The 22,713-nt window shown below is 28.4% G+C and overlaps 1 protein-coding gene across 2 annotated transcripts in view; it reads left to right on the top strand.

The window, feature by feature from the left end:
* The window catches only part of LOC107442800 (calcineurin subunit B type 2), a 132,399-nt gene extending 110,207 nt beyond the window's left edge, over positions 1–22,192 (top strand). Inside the window, exons 2-7 of one of the 2 annotated variants that reach the window (XM_087157840.1) lie at positions 7–189; positions 3,227–3,266; positions 5,287–5,463; positions 15,578–15,637; positions 17,708–17,892; positions 18,685–22,192. In XM_087157840.1, coding sequence (XP_087013966.1) covers positions 187–189; positions 3,227–3,266; positions 5,287–5,463; positions 15,578–15,637; positions 17,708–17,892; positions 18,685–18,732 — 513 coding nt within the window. In that variant the 5' untranslated portion in view covers positions 7–186 and the 3' untranslated portion in view covers positions 18,733–22,192. Of the gene's footprint in view, positions 1–6; positions 190–3,225; positions 3,267–5,286; positions 5,464–15,577; positions 15,638–17,707; positions 17,893–18,684 lie in introns of both variants that reach the window. The other variant, XM_087157841.1, reaches the window with a different exon arrangement.
* The last annotated feature ends 521 nt before the right edge of the window (positions 22,193–22,713 follow it).

Raw genomic sequence — 22,713 nt, 5'->3', positions numbered from 1 at the left:
TCGAAGCAAACGTCTACGTCAGCGGATCTGTAGCGCTATTAAAATATTTTGCAAGAGAGTAAGGACAAAGCATTAACTATTTGTCTTGAATTTAGCTCAGCCTTGATTTAGCGCATCTCTAAAAATTTATTTGTGAAATCTTCATTCAAAATACTAATCGTTATTTATAATTAAAAAAATAACAACATGGTAAATACCCTTTTTTTGAAGATATATTATTCACGTTCTAAGAAATGTATTATATATGAAGTAGTTAATTTTTTATAAAGTCGTATTTTGTTGAGTATTTTATAGATTAAATAAAAGAAACAAAAATTCAAACCAAGTAATTTTTTTCAATAACTGGCGTTTTTTTTTTTTTTTTTTTTAAATTTATAATATTTACTTTCCTTTTATACTGAGGGGTGTCTATTTTTTCTACATTATGAATTGTTTATGTGCATTATTTTAAGTGTAAATGTTCGGAATATGGTCGGAAAACCTACATTATTTTTGTGGTTAACTTCAACTACTTTTTTTCTTAAAATCTAGTGTTATTTCAGCCTTTGTATTGTTATTTAAATAAAAAATTGGTTTTTAAAATTGTTTCTAGATTTTTATTAAGATCAATAAAAAAAAGTAGTAAATTTGAAATTTTTCATAATTTTCTTTTTTTTAAATAGCTGTGGGAAATATAAATAGTGGAGAGCAAAATTGAGCACTTTTAAAAATAACCTATATTTTAACAGTGATTTCTGCTCTTATACTAGTTGAATGTTCTTACCATAATTTTTAAAGTTAATTAGCACTATTTAACTAAGAAAAAAAAAACCCACTATAAATCTCCAAAAACTTATACTTGTCATTATACTTAGTTTACTTACTTATGCTTAGTATTCTTACTTATACTTATTATATTATACTTAGTTTATGAGTTATACTTGTCATTTAATGTTTAAAAATTTTTCAACTTGTTGTAGAGGGAGTTCGATTTATTTAAAAAAAATTAAAAGTCAAATGAAATTTTTAAAACTTTTTCTGATATTTCTTTGTAAGAACAATGTATGAAAATAAAATATTTTTTAAAAATAAATTTGTCTTGAAAAGTTAGAGAAATACTGCAAATTGAGAATTTTTAAAAATCGATATTTTAAAAGGAAATTCAGCTTATATATGAGTTGAGTGTTGTTTACATATATTTTTTTAAAGAGAATAACACCAAAAAATCACATCCAAAATGTCAATATTGTATTGGGTACTGATTGCATGAACAGCCAAACCAGTTCACCTTATTTGCGGGAAATAATTCTCATGGTATGCATTTTATAAAATCAAATGCCTTATGTAGTATATCTACCATTACAAAAATATAATTCTAATTCACTAGTATATAAGACATATTGACTCAAGTCTATGTTGGGGTACCTCTTCATAGATGAAGGTTGATATTGTCGATAACAGCTAACCCCACATTGATTACCTTCGGATGTGATGTGAACATGCCTACCTTGGCAGAAACTTCCTCTTCAATATGAACACGCCTATCTTGACAGTAACGCCCACTTAGATCTGTACACTCCTACTTCAATGTATGGTCTACATTCAACAGTTGACTTGCTACTAGTGACTGTGACATTATTTACTTAACTAATTTAAAACTATCAAATTTTATAATGTTTACTAGCATTATTAATTTAAAAATAAAAAAATCAAAATTATCCAATTCTTCGAATAAATTTGATTTTTTTTAAATACAGATTTGCACTGAAGGGAAATGAAACACGTATAAAACAAGAATGGATATCGAAACCAGAAGTTCAAAATTGATGCAAAATATTTTATCAGGATAGTCAGGGATATCAGGATAATTACAAACCCTGTATTAGTGTTTTTTCACTTTGATAAAATATTTAAAAAATTATTCAATTTGCATAAATTAATAATTGAAAATCAGTCCTTCAAAAATTAAAGTTGATTTGAAATGGAATTTTAAATTAAACTTTATATAAACTGAACTTTTTCATAATATAAACTTATGCTGTTATTTTCTTTGTGTACAAAACTATTTCTATTTAATGTTTGCAAAAATTAAAACTATTTATGCCTAAAATGCATATTGTGACCCCAGTTCCGAACCAAGTACGTACCAAGTTTGCCTGGGTTTGGCTTCAAGGTGTATCCTTTATTGATTTTCACTGATTTGGAAATCTTCCTTACTGGCAAAAAATTCTTAACACTGAAATATACCTATTATTAATTTGCCAAAAAGAAAAAATTGATTTTGACAGCATATATACATTATCTGGATATGTAAAGCTGATAAGTTTATATCAGGGTTGGGTTTTTGCCGTCAAAAACTGGTTTTTGACATGACAGTGGTAAAAACCGTCAAAAACCTACTGTTTTCTTTAATTTATGGCATATAGCGGACAATATATTATTTTCACATAATTGCCTTTATAAATGAATGTTGTAAATGATTGCTATTGATTTTGCAACTATATGCATGTATTCTTATAGAAGGATATACATTCATACAGAAATATTGTAATATACTTATTGAAAATAGTGATACTTACTTTTATCATTATAGCTTCATTTACAAAGGATTCAAAATTTTGCATTTCTTAATTGTTAGAAATTAACAAAAAAACAAAAAAACTTGGAACTATTAATAAATTCAAAAACTAAAAGGAAGAATTTAAAATTTGGCATTTCTTAAATATTAGAAATAAGCTAAACAAAACTTGTAACTACTAACAAACTCTAAGTCAAGAATGACTTGACATTCTTCAGTAATGTAATATGGCAAACAAAATGATGCTTGGAAATGTTGAAAATTTTGTTCAGTATCTTAATATTTTACTTCAAATAGTATGTTATGATATAATCATGTTGGGAAAATACAAGAATCTGTTCTTAAATATCTTTTAACAAATTTTTTTCTAATTTTATTGCCCAAAACTGAATTAATTTTAAATTATAAGCAGTTAAACTGAAATAAAAATACAGTTTTACCAAAACTATGGGTTTTTAACAGTTTTTGACGTTTTTAACAGAGAGGTTTTTGACATGACGGTAAAAACCATGGTATAAACCGGTAAAAACCGTCATGTGTCAAAAACTTGCCAACCCTGGTTTATATTTATAGCTTAGTATTATGTAGATATATCATTAGACAAATTTTTTTCAATTATGTGATCTATCTTTTACAAACAATTTATAACAAAATTATTTTATATTTTAGGGAAATGAATCTTCACTTCCAATGGAAATGTGTTCCACCTGTAAGGTTTATTTTAAATTATTTACATTTCCATATAAAGGACAATATTAGCAGTAGCCATGTGGCAACTAAAAAATAAAAAAATTGTCCATCAAATAAATTAATATCCACCACCTCTTTCTGTCATTTGATAGCCCATCTCGATTTGTCTCCCGATGGGGAGCCGTGTTTTTCGAGTTTTTCTCAGCGCACTTTGTCGTTACCTATACTGCCGACATCATATTACCTACGAAGCTAAAAGTGTTGTAGTGTCACCTTTTAACTGTGTTGAGTGGGATTTTTCACTTTTAGAGATATTTCTACTGTGTCAAAAATTCATCAATTTATCATGTATTCAAAACTGAATAGATACAGATGTTTTTATAAGAATTATGCATTCAAATCGAGCATTTAGCTTATAAGTGTTTGACAAAAATGAAAGTGTTAGCAATCTATAAAATTCGCTTTACAGTTAATTTATCTTATGATTTGAAGTTGAAAAAAAATTAATCATAAAATTAAAATTTGCCTTTGACTAATACTTTTGATTATGCCTGGCTGATTTACTGGCTAATAATGTGAAGTTCTGTGAACTCTGCTTCTGAAGGACTTCAACACAAATAAAGCCATAAATTTATGGTGATCAGATGCAACTTGACCTAGAAGATGTTTAAATTTTATTTTTCTTATAGAGAGATTATTTTTGTTTCCTATTACGAGATTACTTTTACTTTAAAAATTAAATGAGTGAATAGATAACCTTTAATCCGAGAGAAGCTTTGAGGTTTAAACTTGTTAATCCACGCCCTATTTCAATCATGCTATCACTAAAAATGTTCACATTAAGAAAAAATCCTGATGTTTTTTAAACAATTTAATTGTACTCGAAACTCAAATCAATTATTTACTTTTAATCTGACAATTTCATCGTTTTTTCAACTTTTTATTGCTAGTGCTACTGAATTCCACGTTTTTTTTTTAAAAATTCCGGTTATTTCTCAGTTAATATTATTCTTATAGATCGTAACATCAGTGCGCAAATAGTTGAATGAACATGAAAAAGTAGGGGAAATTAGAAATTCAAATGCATATTAAAATTATTCTTCATTAAATCTATTCAAATTCCCTTTCAACAAAGACTTTGTCGAAAATACTTTTCCAAAAAAGTATTTGGCTGAATATCTGACCAAATATTCAGCCATCCGAATATTTGAGAGAAAGGGTTGAATACCGAATAGTCGCCGAATATTCGTTATGTCCTTATTACAAACACTCACGCACATATATATATATAATCATCAAAAGTATGACCTTTTTTTATTCGAAAAATGAAGTAAGATACAGACATAAAAATTAAAACTAAAATTTTTGCTACAGAAATTCTTTTGACTTGCATAATAATTCTAAGCCCAACTAAAAATGTTAACAATTGGAATTATTGAAGCAAATGAGTTATGAAAAAGTATTTTCAAGAATCTAAAAGTATTTTAGTAATTATACTTAAGCATTTACTCTTTGCATATTTTTATGTACAATGTATCATATCATAATCATGTGTAGAAGACGTGCATATTGTTGATCTCATTTTTCATGTAATATTTTATTTCATTCTTTCTTATACACTTTTTATATTTGATATTTTTTTTTTTTTACTTTGATATAGTTTGCTGATACAAATTCTTTACCTGAACCCATTTTATAACTGAAACACATAACAAAGATGCATTGTAGAAATTATATGAATAGGTTTGCAGTTCGCAAGAAGAAAATAGTTTGAACCATAATTCATTCTTTTTAAATTATGGTTCATTATTCAATACATAGTGTAAATTTTCGCTTTTTTCTCTTTTCCTTTATTGCAATTTTTTTTTTTAAACTTTCATGTTACTTTTCTTAAAATTTTTATAAATTTTTTTTTTGACCAACCTTGATTTTAATTTTAATGATAAAATGGGCAAAAATTAACCTAATAATCATTTATGAACTAAAAGCAGTTGTAAATGTCATTTGTAACAATAAAAAAAAAGAGAATAATTTGACAGTTGATGCTGATGAAATCAAGAGACTGGGGAAAAGGTTCAGGAAGTTGGACTTGGATAACTCTGGCTCGCTCAGTGTGGAGGAATTCATGTCACTACCTGAATTGCAACAGAATCCACTTGTCCAGAGAGTCATTGAAATCTTTGATACAGATGGAAATGGGGAAGTGGATTTCAAAGGTATTTTGTTTCTGCAAAATTTACTATCTAAGTAGTTTGTCAATGATCTGGTTGTAATATATAGGTGAATGCTGATTATCCAAAACATTCATAGACAGGGTGCGTAGCGTTTTTAAAAGGTGCGTATTTTTGATTTACATTTTTTAAAAGCCCTTAAAGGGGTTTGTTTTATTCGGGGTTTGTAAAAAGTTCTTAATATTCTATCTTTTAAGAAGAGATTTTTTGTTTGCCGTGTCGATTGTTGTTCTAAATTACAAAGAAATGCATAATTTTCTCTGCAATATTTATCAGAAACTAGTTATTTCATCATGATTATGCAAAGTTTTTGAAAATAATTTTATTGATTTTATTTTTATAAATTAAGAACTTTAAACGACAGGAATTTTTTTATTTTTTATTACTGCACAAATCCTAATTATGATTTTTTTTTTGGAAAGGGATTGAAAAGTACTTAAGAGTGCTGAAAAAGTACTTAACTGAGTGCTTAAAAAGTATTTAAAAGGTGCTTATTTTTTGTTGAAAAATCTGGCTACGCACCCTGATAGAGTAGACCCATATAATTAACAGAAAAATCCAAATAATTATATCGCTAAAATCAGGGTTTCAGGACGCCGGACAAATACAAGAAATATTACTTTTCTCAGTTTTTAAACTCATTGAGAAAAAAGCTGATTTCTTTCACATCACAAAAGAAGAAAAAGTAGCAATTGTAGCTAGCTGCTGCCCAACTATAGAAGCTCTTCATTTCTTCTTTTTCTTCTCTGCTCTTCTTTCTCTCTTCCTGAAACTATGTAGTAGCTTAGATGCCTTAAATTTCTCGTACAGGTGAAGAACAATGAATTTCTTTAGGGTTGAATTGAAATGGCAACATTCAATCTGTTGTGACGTTGCTGTGTTGTAGTTTACTGCAGCTGTTTTGTTGCCTGAGGGTGAGTTTTCAATTGTTTCTAAAAGAGCGTATTTAATACAGATTTGAAGAATGTGTCATTATGTTCTTCACCGGATAGATGACAGTAGCCTAGACAATCCATTTGTTGTATAATGTTAATTCCGCTAAAAAGTTATAATGCAATATGGGAAAACAAGCTCTCACCAGCTGTGCGAACAGAGAGAGGCACAATCAAAGATGTGCCACTTAAGTAAAGAAAAAAACGTCTACATGGAATTTTGTATCGAAAAAATAATGAGGGGAAATAATAGAAGAACTCTAATATCCTTAAATTTAATGTCCAAAATACAAAGTAAATTTAGAACTTTTAAAGCTTCACTTTCTTCCTTTAATGCCTTCAGTAATATAGGAAAAATATATTATATTGTGAAAAAATGTAATTTAGGGCGTGTACACGATTGTACACAGTGCGCTGGTTCATTAAATACGAAATTTCAACAAACAATATTTTATTTTAACAATTGTAAATAACCAAAATCATTGCACTATTGCAATGAAAGCCACGACTGGCTCAAACAAGAGTTCAAGAGAAACTGAGCAGTTCACAACAATTGCTACAGATGGCGCTTCGTTTATGACCGAACATGCCGGCCCCTTGAAATATTTAACATATTTCAACAATAACTAATATACATTGAAATTATAAGAATCACAATAAAATTATTAGAAATATTTGATTTCAAAGAATAAAATTATGGACTGTAGAAAAATATTTGTTCCAATATTAAATGAATGCACAATTCCAAATTTAAAGGAAATTATTAAAATACAATGATACAATACAAATATAAACAAAAAATAATTCAATGAGGTTACAATTAATACCAAACTATTTAGTGTCCTCAATAGGTAAAATACTCAATTTATGAATTGGTCTTTTAAATAAACCTTTAGGAGTTCGCACTAAAACAACCCTAACCTTTTTATCTTTGCCAGCTATAGTTTCTTCAACTCTACCAATTATCCAATGACATACTGGAAGATTATCTTCCCTAACTAGAACCATTGTACCAGGGGTAACATTATCCTTCGAAAATTGCCACTTAGTTCGCTCGTGTAAATTAGACAAGTAATCTCTTTGCCACCTTTTCCAAATATTTTGAGTCAATTTTGTAACTCTTTCCCATCTAGACAATCTGTTATCTGGAATTTGAGTGATTTCGGGTTCTATGGGGGCAGTTATTGGACGCCCTATTAAAAAATGACCTGGCGTCAGAGCGTTCATATCATTTGCATTTGTAGATAATGGGGTAATTGGTCTAGAGTTCAAAATTCCAACTGTCTTTTTAAAGTGGGTTTTAAAGGATTTCACTGCTGCTTCCCAAATACCCCCGAAATGGGGAGCCCGTTGCGGTATAAATTTCCAAGTAACCTCTTCTGTTAACAGATAATCAATTAATTCTTGTTCCGGGGATTGAGCTAAACTATATAACCGTTTTAACTCGTTCCGAGCTCCACAAAAATTACTCGCATTATCACTCATTAACATAGAACATTTCCCCCTTCTTGCAAAAAACCTTTTTAATGTGGCAATCAAGGCCTCAGTTGTTAAGTCCGAGACAATTTCCAAATGTACTGCCCGAGTGCAAAGGCACACAAAGACTGCTACATAAATTTTTTGAAGACTTACTTTTCTTTGATTTTTTTGCTTGACAAGAAACGGCCCGCAGAAATCTAAGCCTGATTTATTAAAGGTGAACTCAGGATTTAATCGATAAGATGGAAGATTACCCATTAATTGATCAATAGCTACAGGTCTAAATTTAAAACAAGTAACACACTCGTGCACTATTTTTCTGGCAAGATTTCTTCCGTGAATTGGCCAAAACCTTTGGCGAACAGAATTAAGTAATGCCTGGGGACCAAGATGCAAATCTTTTAAATGGAAATACAACATAATTAAATATGTAAGCTTATGACCCGCAGGCAAAATAATGGGAAACTTAGCATCGAAACTTACCTGCGAGTGGGCCAAACGACCACCCACCCTCAATATACCATCTGCATCTAAAAGGGCGTTAAGTGATTTAATCTTACTCTTAGAAGAAATTGTACCTTTCTGAATATCTGCAATATCAGAAGAAAATTCATCCCTCTGTACTTCTCTAATCAAAAACAATTCGGATAATTTTAACTCATCCCTCGAAATCGGTCCCGTAGTTTTCTTTGCTGAGTTTTTAGCATTTCTTACAAACCTGAAAATAAAACTTAAGATTCTGATTAGTTTCATATAACTATTGCTTTTGTTCAAAAAATCAATTATAAAAGTGTTTTTCTCAAAGACAGTAAAATTAAGATCAGAATTTTTCTTGAGTTCAACCATATATTCATCGCTGGAAGAAGGAGAATGTTCGAATTGCTTATAGTCCTCAGTCTTTAGAAAGGAAGGGCCATTCCACCAAAGTTCAGAGTTTGAGATTTTGTCTGCAGTAACACCACGCGAAATGAGGTCAGCAGGGTTGCTTTCGGAAGGCACGTGTCCCCATTTAAATAATCTAGTGATTTCTTGAATCTTGGACACTCTATTCGATACGAAAGTTTTCAACAAACATGGATCAGTTCGTATCCACGCCAAAGTTATGGTTGAATCCGACCACAAGTAGACACTTTGTATATCCATTTGAAGAGCTTTTAACAGTTTCTGTAGAAGTTTGGACATTAGTTCAGCCGCCAATAATTCTAAACGAGGAATCGTCAACTTTTTTATCGGCGCTATGCGTGACTTGCTGCACAGTAAGTTAATAGTCACTTGATTCAATTCATTCTTACATCGTAAATAAATCGCTGCACCGTATGCATCTTGCGAAGCATCGCAGAAGCCATGGATTTCAAAGGAGGAAACAGTTCCATTCGTTACACAGCGGTCTATTTTAATGTCTTTCACACAGAGAAGAGAGGAAGAATACTTCTCCCACTCCTTAACCTTGCAGTCTGGCAGTGCCTGGTCCCAGTCCAGTTTTTGTAGCCAGAGCTTTTGCATAAAAATTTTAGCCTTCACTATCACCGGCCCCAAGAGGCCTAATGGATCAAACAGTCTTGAAATGCACGATAAAACAGTTCTTTTAGTACAGTTCGTCAGATTAGTGCTATCTGAAATTGAAAATTCAAACAAGTCTGCATTTGGGTTCCATATCACACCGAGAGTCTTAACGTTGTTTTTAATATCGAAATGGTACTCTTGGTCTTCATACGGTAAGTTTTCTAACAAGGACTGTTCATTAGATGACCATTTGTGTAAATTCATGCCACCCCGATGAAGAAGGTTTATTAACTGATTTTTTAACTCTAAGGCAGAAGAAATATCATTAGCCCCCGAGACTACATCGTCCATATAACAATCATTTTGGACGACACGAGCTGCAACGGGAAAATCCTTCCCTTCATCAATCGAAATTTGTCTTAAGACACGCGTCGCCAAAAATGGAGCAGAGGTAGTACCATAGGTAACAGTACAGAGCTTGTAAATTTTAGCTTCATCATCTTTATTCAATTTCCACAATATTCTTTGTAAGTCTCGTTGATTTTCATCAATTAAGACAGTGCGAAACATACCTCTAATATCAGCCGTAAAGGCTACAGGATGTTTCCTAAATCTACACATAATTGAAAATAAATCATCCTGAAGCACGCCCCCTTCATTTGTATAGAGTTAAGTGATTCACCAGTCGATGTTTGCGCACTAGCATCAAAAACGACACGCAATTTTGTGGTAGTTTTGTCAGGGCGATGTACGCCAAGATGGGGAATATAGTAACTAGTGTTTACATTAATATCGGTGTTAACAAGTTGCATGTGTCCTGAATTTTGATATTCAAGCATAAAGTCTTTATATAAGTTACAAAGTTCAGGATTAGAGTCTAACTTTCTATATATATTATTCAATCTCTTTAAAGCTAGTTTCTTTGAATCACCTAAACATTGGGGATCCTTTTTGAGTGGCATTTGAACCACATATCTACCACATTCGTTGCGATAATGAGTTTGTAAAAAATGATTTTCACAATATTCCTCCTCACCAGTAAGCATATCTGACGAAACACTTTCGATTTCCCAAAATTTCTGAAGAGAATCTTCAATATTTTCAGAGGTATGTGTTAAACCGCAAAAGGAATTTAAATTGTTCTCATGAACCTTACCCGTTGCTATCAAACCAAAAGCAGAATTTTGGAATAACAAATTAGGAGAAACTCTGGTTTTTCCTTCCTTTAAAATATCATAAAAGAGCTCAGCTCCTATAATCATGTTTATTTTACTCGGTATCTCAAAATTTGGATCAGCTAATAACGCACGATCAGGAATTAAATGCTCACTAATTTTAATGGGAGTCGATGGAATCAAGCCCGTAATTCTAGGAACTAATAACAATTCAACTTGCGAAGAAAAAGATAAATCCTTATTACAAATCAAAGAAGTCGTCTTCCACTTAACATTAATTTTATTCTCTCCCAATCCACTAACAGAAATGTTTATTTTTTCTCGCTTCAACCCCAAATCAAAACAAGTATCAGAATTTAAATAATTCGACTGACTGCCATTGTCCAACAATGCTCTTATTAAAACATATTTATTTTTAAGCGGACTCCAGATGTTAATTAAGGCAGTAGATAGAAGAACTAATTTATTACTATTTAGACTACGAGTTGAGAATGCGTGGGAGACGCTACTCTCTTTCGATTTCTCTGAGTCAGCAATTTCACCGGCTTCAGAAATATTACTCAATACATTTGGCGCCAGGGTGGGGGATTGTTTTGGCATATCTGCACTTGATTTAATAGTTTCAAGCGGGCGAGAATTATCTCTATGAAGTAACTCGTGATGTTTACAGTTACAAATTTTACAACAAACTTTCGAAAAACAATTAGAAAGTTTATGATTATTACCAAAACAATTAATGCAAAGCCTTAATTTTTTAACTTCTTCAAACCTTTTTAAAGGGGAAAGATCTAAAAATAATGGACAATTATGCAGTTCATGCGGTTTTTTACACAACAAACATTTCATACTAGATTTTAGAATAAAAGATTTACTTTTATTTACGGGAAGAAGTTTCGATTTATTTGGCTGCACACCTTGTAAATTCTCTAATAACTGAGCTCTTTTATGAAGAAAGTCCAAAAACTTATCCCATTCGGGTAAATCAGAAGTTGTTAGAGACATTTCGAATTCCTTACGTGTATTTTTATCTACTTTTTGTAGAATAATATTCATTAGCAATTGATAACATAAATCGTTACTTTCTAGTTTCAAAAGTTTTAAACCTCTTAAATTACGGTTTAACACATCAATAAGATTTCTTATGTCTTTAAAAGAATCATACGATAACTTTTCTAAGTTTAAAATATTAGAAATATAACTATTTACCACAATACGCTTATTCTCATATCTATCAATTAAAACTTTCATTAAAGATTCAAATGAATCTTCACTAGTTTCTATATATTTAGCATCGCCCTTAAGCGATGATCTCAAATAAATCAACTTTTGTAAGTCAGACAAAGAAGAATTATTAGATATTAAACTATCGAATTGTTGTTTAAAGCTTGACCAATGCTCAACTTGTCCATTAAATGTAGGCAAATTAATATCTGGTAACTTCAAATTCACTTTAGTTACAATAGAATCATTGCCTCTCACTTCACTATGTTGAAACTTAAATATAAAGGTTTGCAGGCATACCTTTATATGTTCTATAGACTCTTCTAAATTGTCCATTTCAGCTTCAAAATTGGGCAAATCTTTTTCATCGAGGGTGGCATAATGATCCAGTTTTAATTTCTCTAGTTTATCACAAGTGTCCAAAACGTTTTCTAATTTGCATTGAAGCAATAATAGTCCAGCTGTTTCGGCTTTCTCACGAACAAATGTCTCTAATTTGGTTATTCGACCTTTCAAATAACCCTTTCTGCGACTAAGCACAGTCTTTTCTGATTTTTTGTCTTCTTCACTACTACTGCTCATTATGAAGAAAACGAAATGAAACTACGCATTCCACAACAAGCCGAAAGTTCGAAAGTACGACCTCCGGGTCCACTAGGACCACTTTATTATGTACACGATTGTACACAGTGCGCTGGTTCATTAAATACGAAATTTCAACAAACAATATTTTATTTTAACAATTGTAAATAACCAAAATCATTGCACTATTGCAATGAAAGCCACGACTGGCTCAAACAAGAGTTCAAGAGAAACTGAGCAGTTCACAACAATTGCTACAGATGGCGCTTCGTTTATGACCGAACAGGGCGTATGAAAATGTCTTGCCTTATTTGTTATGGTTTTGCTCCTCTTTTTTAAAGCATTCTTTAAAAGTCATTAAATAACAAAAACTTTGTAGTATATTTTGATGAAATCCTAAATCATATTTCACAAAAATGCCAAATTGGTATTACTATGTGAGGTATTGCTATGTTTCCACCAATAGTCTCTTCAAGATATTGTAATTCAACATTTTTAAGGCATATTACTGCGTAAAGAACTCTTTAAGAAAGTTATATCTAAGTTTGACTTACAGTTACTTTTGCAATTTAGAATGGCTCGACCAAATTTAAATTCAAAATTTCTGAAACATGTAAGAAATTTTTTTTATATAATACAATAAATAATGTAATTTGTAAATATGATTTTAATTTTTAATTAATGGTCATTGGCTCTACATCACGTCACTTTTGTCCAATGACTTGTTACGTGCTGATATACCTATGCACTTCCCTACAATAACGGAAAAGACACTCTAAGTTTTTGACATTTTTTAAAATTTCTCAAGCAACACTTAAAAAATTATTTTATAACTTTAGATGCTTAGTTCATGCGATTTTTAATACTAAGCAATAAAATTTAAAGCTTTCAGAGCTTTGGGAGAGAGACAAAATACAAAAGAAAACAAAAATTTTTTTAACACCCTATGCCAGAAAATCAAGCAATAAGCTTGCAACTAATATTGATTACTTTAGTTGTTATTTTTTATAGCTGCATAAAATTTCGTAAACTTAGAGTAAATATTTATAGAGATGGGGACTTTTTTATTAAAACAAAAAAATTTTTTCACTTGCATGCTTTTACTATGACTTTATAAATATTCAATGGAATAAAACAATATTTTTGGATCAATATGAAATTAATTAAAAAATTATTTATTTAAAATTTAAAAAAAAATCGTTAAAAAGCTGCTCAAGATATAAGTATTTAAGGTATTTCTTTTGAACGGTATTTGAAAACTAATGAAAAAAGTTTTAAATATCTTAAAAATTTAAAAAGTTTCAAGCAATTTTCTAAGTAGTTTTTGTACTTTTTGAAAGAAAGTTCAAAACGATCAGGGTTTTTTCACAAATTTCATTTTGTACTATTAAACAAGATTGATCAAAAATGCACCGGCATTGTAGGGGATCATCCCCCATAAAAGTAGGATCTTTCCTTATACCATCACATTTTGGTTTCCGGATGATTATTGTAAGTTATTAAATTTTGTCTTATACAAAATAAAATTTGTAGAATAATCTTGATTTTTTTTAGCTTTATTTTAATAAGTACAAAAACTGCTTAGAAAATTGCTTGAAACTTTTTAAAATTTTAAGATATTCGAATCAAACTTTTTTCAATAGTTGAATAAGATTCACTGCAAAGTTACGAAGAAACTTTTCTAAATTTTTTCATGCTCAGTATAAAATATTTATATCTTGTACAATTTTCAATAATTTTTTTTTTTTGTTTTTTTTTTTGTTTTTTTTTTTGAATTTGAAATAAATAATTTTTAAATTAGTTTTAAATTGCTCCAAAATTATTTTTTTAAATGTCATTGAATATTTATAAAGTTATAGCAAAAGAGAAAAAAAAACGTAAGTCAAGATTTTTTAAATTTTTTTTTTATAAATATGTCCATATCTTCATTAATATTTAACTTCGGTGTACGAAATTTTATGCAGTTATTAAAAATAACAACTAAATTAATCAATACAAGTTACAAGCTTATTGCTTGATTTTCTGGAATAGTGTTTATTCTTTTGTAATTTATTGTCCGTCTCCCAAACTACTGAAAGCTTTAAATCTTATTGCTAAATCTGAAAAATTACATGAACTAAACATCTCTAATTTTATAAATTAATCCTTTAAGTATTTTCTTGAGAAATTTAAAAAAATGTCAAAAACTCTAAGTGTATCTTTCATTATTGCAGGGTAGTGTATATATACATGTATATTATATTATAATTAAATTATTAATATATTTGTTATATAATATGGAAATAATATGTATTCTAATCAGTTGTAACTAATAAACCATTATATCTGTAAATAAATAAACATAGGTTAATAGTATTTACCAGGTTTTTCCCTTGATTTTTACCTGTAAAAACCTAGTTTTTACCGTGCCTGGTCTTGGTAAAAACTAGTGTTAGTCCTGGTAAAAGTCCAACCAGGAAAATATCCAATGTATGGTGTATTGTTTGAGCAGAATTAGTTCCAATTTGATACTTTTAAACAAGGCTGAGCTTGTCCAGTAACTTATTGCTGCAGAGCATGTTAAAATTGGATTTTCTTATTACTTTTCTTTCTTTTATATTTTTATTAATATTTAAGACACTTCAGCGATCATGTCAAAAGACTTTGGGTTTTTTGACCATATTGGTGTGATATATTATTAATTTCTTAAGTATATCTTATTTATTAGTTTTTTAAGTTTATTCTTTCTTAAGTTTTTTTTTTATTTCACTTTTAACAATCAATTACTTCCAGGAGTATTTTGAAGTTTTGCAAGACAATTGTTTATTTTGCAATTTTATTCTGCATGAATAATGCAACTTCCTTTTGAATAAAATATACTACTATTATGTATGCAAGATCGCATCATAGGAATTTATTTTGTTTATTTATTGATTCACTCATCTTCAACTACCTAATTTAAAAAAATACATGAAAGCAATTTTAGGGGAAAGAAACTTCTATTAGGTATCTTTTTTATGCAATAAAACATCGTAGCTAACCAGCAAAATTCGAAATAAAAGCACATATAATATCGTGATATCATATTCTTTGCGCATGAGCTTTGCATAAAGATATTGTTGGCGGTGTACCAACTATAAAATTATAAGACTTAATAACTATTTTGGTATTAAATTTTCCTTTTTGTTCTCTGTATATTGAATACTTTTTGTTTTGTTTTTTAATTAGAATTCATTGAAGGTGTATCACAATTCAGTGTTAAAGGTGATAAAGAATCAAAATTAAGATGTAAGTGTATATTTTATATATTGTTTTCATTGTTTATAAATTGCTTCAATTTTTTATAGTCTTTTCCTTTTTTTTTTTGCAATAATAAAGTGTATATTGGTTTGAGTTTTTTTTTTAATGATTTAGAATGTAAAGGGAAGTTCTATGAATAATAGAAAAGTTATTTTTATGCTAAATTTCACTGGAAAAAAAATCACTTGTGCACAGTTTTGAAATTTATGTAAACAAGGATAATTTAATGTAAAAAAAATTAAAAATTTTTTTTTTTTTATTTGATTTGAAAATAATCAAAAAGTTTTGAATTGTAAGGCATAAGAATTTTTACATCATTTAAAATAAGGTATTTTTGAATGACAAAATACAAAATTTGAGCGCAAGTGGTCAAATAGTTTCCGAGTTATCAAGTTTTGAAAAAAGTCGCAAATTTGAAATTTGATTGTTAAACATGTACACTTTTTTTTTAGTGAGGAAATATTCGAGAATATTTATTGTGTAATTTTTTTTTAATAGTAGTTAATTAAAAAATAATTTAAAGTTATATTTAATTTCTTCAGATATTAATGTTTCTAAATTAATTTTTTTCTTAAACTTGTATATTTATAAGGCTATTAAAATGTTTCCTGGATATTAACACTGTTTTTAATTAAGTCACTCTTAATCACTTTTTAAATAATTTTAGTCATTTTTAAGCACTAAGCAGGTGATAAGTTTAGTCATTAAGCGGGATAGTAACAGAGTTCGTTGATTTAAATCAGCTTGATTTAAATCACGATTTAAATCAAGATTTAAATCACGATTTAAATCATGATTTAAATCAAATGATTTTTTTAAAAAAATCATTGATTTAAATCAACTGATTTTTTTTATCTATATATATTGATTTTAAAAGTTAAAAAACAGTGTTTTAAATTTTTGATTCCTTTATTATTTTCTTTTCTTAGTATTAAAATTTAATTTAAATAAATTGCTGCATTAATTAATTTTAGTTAACGAAAATTACTTTCTTTCTTAGTGTGTGTTAAATTCCAACACATTTGAAATTACATTTTTAAAAATCTTTTGATTCTTGAGATTGAAAGTACAGATTAAAGTAAACATTTAATGCTGTCTTAATATAGGCTTGCATAGCTGTAGAAAGTAATTAATAAATATGAATTTTTTTCAAAAATAATGCAAATAATGTTAATTAAAATTCTTCCTTTTGAATGAAAAAGTGTGAATTAAAATCTACATCATATTTTATTGGTGAAAAATGTATATTTCTGGAGCTTGAGGTTATATTAAAAAGAAATTACCCTAATATGCCAAAAACAGAAAAAGAAGAAGAAAAAAAAGGCTGATTAATTCATATGTTTTTTTCCTAATATAGTTTCATTCTTCCCTTTCAAATTGTATTTGATGCAGTAGGGTTATTAACTGGTATTTTTTTCTCATAATATGTTTACAGTATCTTTGACATTATCTGATTTTCTATTAAGAAATTTAAAAAAAAAATTTTTTTTTTAAAAAAAATCAAAAAAATCACGAATCCTGGATAGTAAACGAATGGGTGACCACTTTGATCAGCTCGCGTAGGGACTGATTGTGCGTGGTATAGGTCCTCGCTAAATTGTTCTACCGTAAAGTACTTGTCTTTGCAATGCAAGTCGTCATGCTACCGAAGCAGGGGAGCCATCCCCTCTGCAGAGGATCAAAATTGTGATGGCATGTCTTCGAATAATTCTCAGGGATGTTTCCCAGACCGTTGGCAATAGCCCATCGTGTAGCTCTAGTGCGATGTAAATAAAGTACCTACCTACACAGGGGCCGCCAATATTTTTTTTGTGTTGACCAAATTATAGTGGTCTTCTTTAATTTCCAGCCCTACCTACCGAGGAAATTATCAAATGAGTAACTCATCTGTTCCAAAGCAAGATAGACTAAATTCTTATTCTAGTTTGTGTTGTTTGTTTAGTAAAAGAGGATGGAAAAATACCTCATTCATTATACTTATCAAGCATGAAGTTTTACAGTATTACAAAAGTCTCTATTATTTCACTTTAAAAAGAAGACTAAAGTTTTTTTTCCCAGTTGCTTTTAGGATTTATGACATTGACAATGATGGTTTCATCTCAAATGGGGAACTTTTCACTGTACTTAAGATGATGGTTGGCAATAATTTGAAAGACACCCAGCTTCAGCAGATTGTTGATAAGACAATACAGTATGCCGACAAAGATGGCGATGGAAAAATTTGCTTTGAAGAATTTTGCGGTGTAAGTAGCTCTTTTCCTTATTATGATCATTACTTAACCATATTCTATATTTTATGAAATGCCATTAAAAACTGGACACAAAATTTTGCTCTATATAGCTCTAATGTTTTTACTCTTTAAATTTGCTTAACTTGGAGACAAATTATCCTACAAATCTGAATTGTTGACCTAAAAATTTTTTGTTGGTTGATTTTATATGGAATTGCGACAATTAAACATTTTGTTCTGGAAATATTTATTACTAGCATTTTGTTTGTGTAAGGTTTTATCTGCTTTCTTTCTTTGCTTTTATGGACAAAATGTTAAAAATGACAATTGCTAATAAAAAGATATTTTCTTAACTATTTTACTTATTAATTATTTATTTATTTTGCGATTGCCATGGCTTACATTGCTTTTGGCCAGAATATCCACTACTTTCTTTAGTTATCTTTTGTATTTTTCATAATGAAAAATTCTTTATTTTCCTTGATAAAATGTTGAAAAAATATCACAATTTCAAATAAAATGATGTCTAGGTGAAATTTTTCAAAACATGTTGGAAATTATCTGTGGAATTTGTTTATCAGTACGCATTTTACTGTAACAGTTGATTAGAAATGTTTTGTTATTATTTTGTCGTAATTATTCAAGAATTAAAAATTAAGTTCTTTTTTTGCATTAAATGACGTATTTATTGAATGATATTTTTATTATTATTTTATTTTTATGCTGAGTTATGAAAATAGATGTATTTTATTATATCATCCTTAGCTGCCTTTATTTTTTCATTCATTAAAAATATTTTTTCAGATTGTTGGCAACACTGATATTCACAAGAAGATGGTTGTTGATGTTTAAATGCTTCTCTGTGTTTATATGATGTTTTTTATTTACATCTTAGCAACTTATTTTAAAGACATAATATATATTTTTAGAGTACTATTGAGCACCGTATTATTTTGTTATTCTTATCCACCAATTCCATTACCAAAAACTTCCTAGTCATGTCAAAGTGTTTATTGTATCTATTCCAATTTGCTGTGATTTCCCTAAACACTTTATTTTAATAAATTTTTTTTCCCAATCCAGTGTGAATTATAGCTGTTATAGCATGCTTTTGCAAATTAATCGCATACACTTAAATAAAGAGTGTTTTCTTCATTAAAATGGATATTTCCAATTATTTTTTTATGCGATACTTATAGGATAATTAGATATCATATACCTTCAGTTTCTTTCTTTCTTTTCGAGCAAACGTTGATATTAAATTATTAGCAAGACAAAAATAGCGGTAATTGTATAAAAAAGATATTTTCTTTTGAGGCGTAATAATAAAGACAAATTTGTTAAACTCAATTAAATAATCTAGATTAGTTATTAACAAATTATGTTTGTAACTGTTACAAAGGTTATGTTTTAAAAATATTTATCAAAGAAAGTATTACAAATTTTGTCACATTAACAACATTGCAAACTAGTTCTTCTTAGTTTGAAAATTTTTAAATGAATATAATCAAAATTTTGAAATAATTCAATCAAAATTTAAATTGTATCAAGAATTTTTTCTAACTATTGATTCCAATATAGAAAACTGAATTTTTATGAAATACCAGCATTTCTGCTCTACATCAAAGCAAAAGACAAAAATAACTTTGTATCATAGTTAAAATCAGTATGATATATTTATGGGGCACTATTTAAATACTCTGATTAATTAGTGTATTCTAGTAAAAAAATCAAATAGAAAAATGAATGTTTTCATTGCAAAATGAAAACATTCAAATGAACAAAATGAATGATAAATATGCTTTTTTATTATTCATTTATGCCACAAGGAATTTAAGTATAAAAAAAAAAATCAGGGAAAAAGAATTAATTTGAGTGTTAACCAGCTAAAAGTCCAATTTTTTTTTTTTCAAAAAAGAAAAAAAAAATGATTCTAAAGTGATGATTCAAATTCTAACAGGTATTTTCTGATTCTTAATTTTGGTTCATTTTATATAGTAAATATAGTGCAGTAAATGTAAGCAATCAGTATTTTACTCATTTTAACTCCGGAAAAAAATAACATTGAAATACAATTTTCTAATAAATGACTATGCTAAATTGCTAAAATATGAAATTAATATTTAAGAAATGTATAATTTTTTACAATTTCTTTGATTCCTTTTAATAGTGTCTCAATGTTCTGCAAGGCATATCAATGTTTTAATTATTCTAAAAAGGTTCTTCAGCTAAATATTTCAATGCCAATCACATTTCATTCGAGGTCTTTGGATTTAAAACTGGCTTTGTCCATTTTTTTGAAATTTTACAGGAGAAACCAGAAATCTCTTATGGGCATTTGAGATTAAAATATTGCTTAAACAGCCCATGATTATTTTAAAATAGCTTACGTATTCAAAATATTTTCTGCATATTAAAGAACTATTTCGGATTTTGAGGCAAAAAGGTGTTAATTTTAGTTGGGTTGGTGATTAAAGAAAACATTTAGTGCTTGTTTTGTTATAACTTTATTTCCTAGATAGAGTTATAAATACATTAGAAATCACTGAAGTTTCTTGATCATGGAGGACTTTGGATTGCATTGTTTCCCTTTCTAAAAATTGTACTGCTTTAAATAGATAAAAAACCCGCCTGTATCTGAAATTTTAAATATTTTTGTTTAAGTACTCCTAAATTTATTGTAGTAATTTTTTTAAAAAAACATTTAGAAAAAACGATTGCCGAATGTAAAAGAACTAAAATGTGAAAAATATTTTCAATATTCCTCAAAGAGGTTAGAAAAAAAATTAGAAAATGGATTGAGCCAGTGTGTGACCTCATTTAAATTGTGCCTAATTTGTAAACTTTCATGTTTCTCTATTTTGTATAATCTACTATTTTTCTTATAATGTACTACTCTGTCTCTTTACATGTCTATATATATATATATATATATTTATACTGCAATTTTACACCTCAACTCAATTAGTTTAGCTGAATTTTTTTATCCTTTACATTTTCTCGGTGTTGTAGAGCGCCTTGCGTCGATTATCTGAAGCCATTGATCAGACCGATCTGATTAACGAGAAATCCAGATATTTGGACAACTTCAAAAAAAAAAAAACAGCAATGTCAATTTTTTAAATAAAATTTTAAATAGAATGCCTTGCTTTTAATACCTAATGTAATTGCGTGCCAATTAAAGTGCTTTGCTGTTAATGTTTTTGTTCCTCAATTCAGTCTTTTAGAGATTCTATGCTTCAAGATCCTTTTTAGAGAATCTGAAGACAAAGATAGATTTTTCAGGGTTCAGATAGTTTTTTCTTATTCTTGACCAAATTCTGCTTCCCCCGCCTTTCATTTAATAAGAAGAAAACTTTAGAATTTTTGATAAAAATTGTGCTTTTCCGATTCAAAAATTTAATTTTTTACACTTTATCTTACCTTTATAAAAGTTATTAACAACATTCATAAAATTTAAAATGGCACATTGCTTTTCAAAATTACCCTTCTGTATTCACGCATGATCTGTATTCACACATTTTGAAGTTACAAATTGCAATTCAGTGAATTAAAAATTTCTTATCGCTATTCACATTCGTGCAATCTAATAATCATGCATCGATTTTTATTAAAACCTTGATACTATAAATTCAAAAGATATTTAATTCGTGCATACTTTTTTATTGCTCAAAATGTAGGGATTGTTTTGATATTTTAATATGTTTTTGCACATAAAATTTTTGGATTTCTATTTCTAATCTTAAGGTTTTTTACTAAACTTGTTCTCAGATTTTTTGTAGGAAAAAAAACTGGAGCACTTAGGTAAAAGATGCACTTATTCAATCTTGCTTATCATTCAATTCGATTAATCAGTGATCTTATAAATGGCGCTCTACGATATTAAAATTTTATGTATCAACTTTTTGAATAAACTTTTCTGAAGAAAATATTTATATTAAATATTTCTGCACAATATTATCTTTATGTATCACTTCTACTGCTCATAAAAATAATATATTTATGGCACTTTATGTCATGTATGTTATCCTGATGTATTAAGAATGTATATGTTACGATAATTAAGTGTTCGATTTTCAATATTTCTTCTGAATTTTTTTAAGTGCATGCTTAGTTATGTATTTATTTACAGAACTAAATCATGTTTATCAATATATTTCCTTTACGTTTTGTTGCTGCAAATGAGAAATTTTTTGAGTTTGTATTTTATTGTTGTTATTTATGTTGTAATAGTTTACATTAACAAGAATCGTTACTATTCATTTGTTGTTGTTAAAAGGAGCGTTAAATAAAATGAATTAACACAATTTTATTCTGAGTTTTATTTTTACCATAGTGTGTAAGTAAGAAGAATTACACTATTGAACATAGATCGAATTCTTTTTATTTTAAAAATATATATCTCTTTGTTGAAAAATCGAATTTTTATGCTTATAGAAGGATCTAATTAAAACTCTAGTGTTTTATGATTCCAAATGGCAAGAATCGGAAAGTTTAAATTAATAACAATTATAATAAGGTGAAATAAACAATAGTGAAAGGCCCAACATGGATAGGAAAAAATCTAGTAGATTTTCCGATATAATATAAATTTCATGATAATAATATAAATTGCATAATGTACTAAATATTTTACACATAGGGAATTTAAGGGATTTTTATACTCATCAAAATAGAAAAATAGCAATTTTTTCCAGTTATGATTGACATTCAACATACTTTAAACGTTATGTATTATATTTACTCATAATTTTGAATATTAATAGACATTTAATTCATCAAAGATACTAAGATAAGATATTTTTTTATTTACTTTAAAAAGAGAGTTCTAAA

This window comes from Parasteatoda tepidariorum, chromosome 2 (assembly GCF_982258835.1).
Source record: "Parasteatoda tepidariorum strain Cologne lab strain chromosome 2, Ptep-v5.0, whole genome shotgun sequence".
NCBI lineage: Eukaryota > Metazoa > Arthropoda > Arachnida > Araneae > Theridiidae > Parasteatoda > Parasteatoda tepidariorum.
The sequence above is the reverse complement of the archived record's forward strand: the minus strand, read 5'-3'. Positions and strand labels throughout refer to the sequence as shown.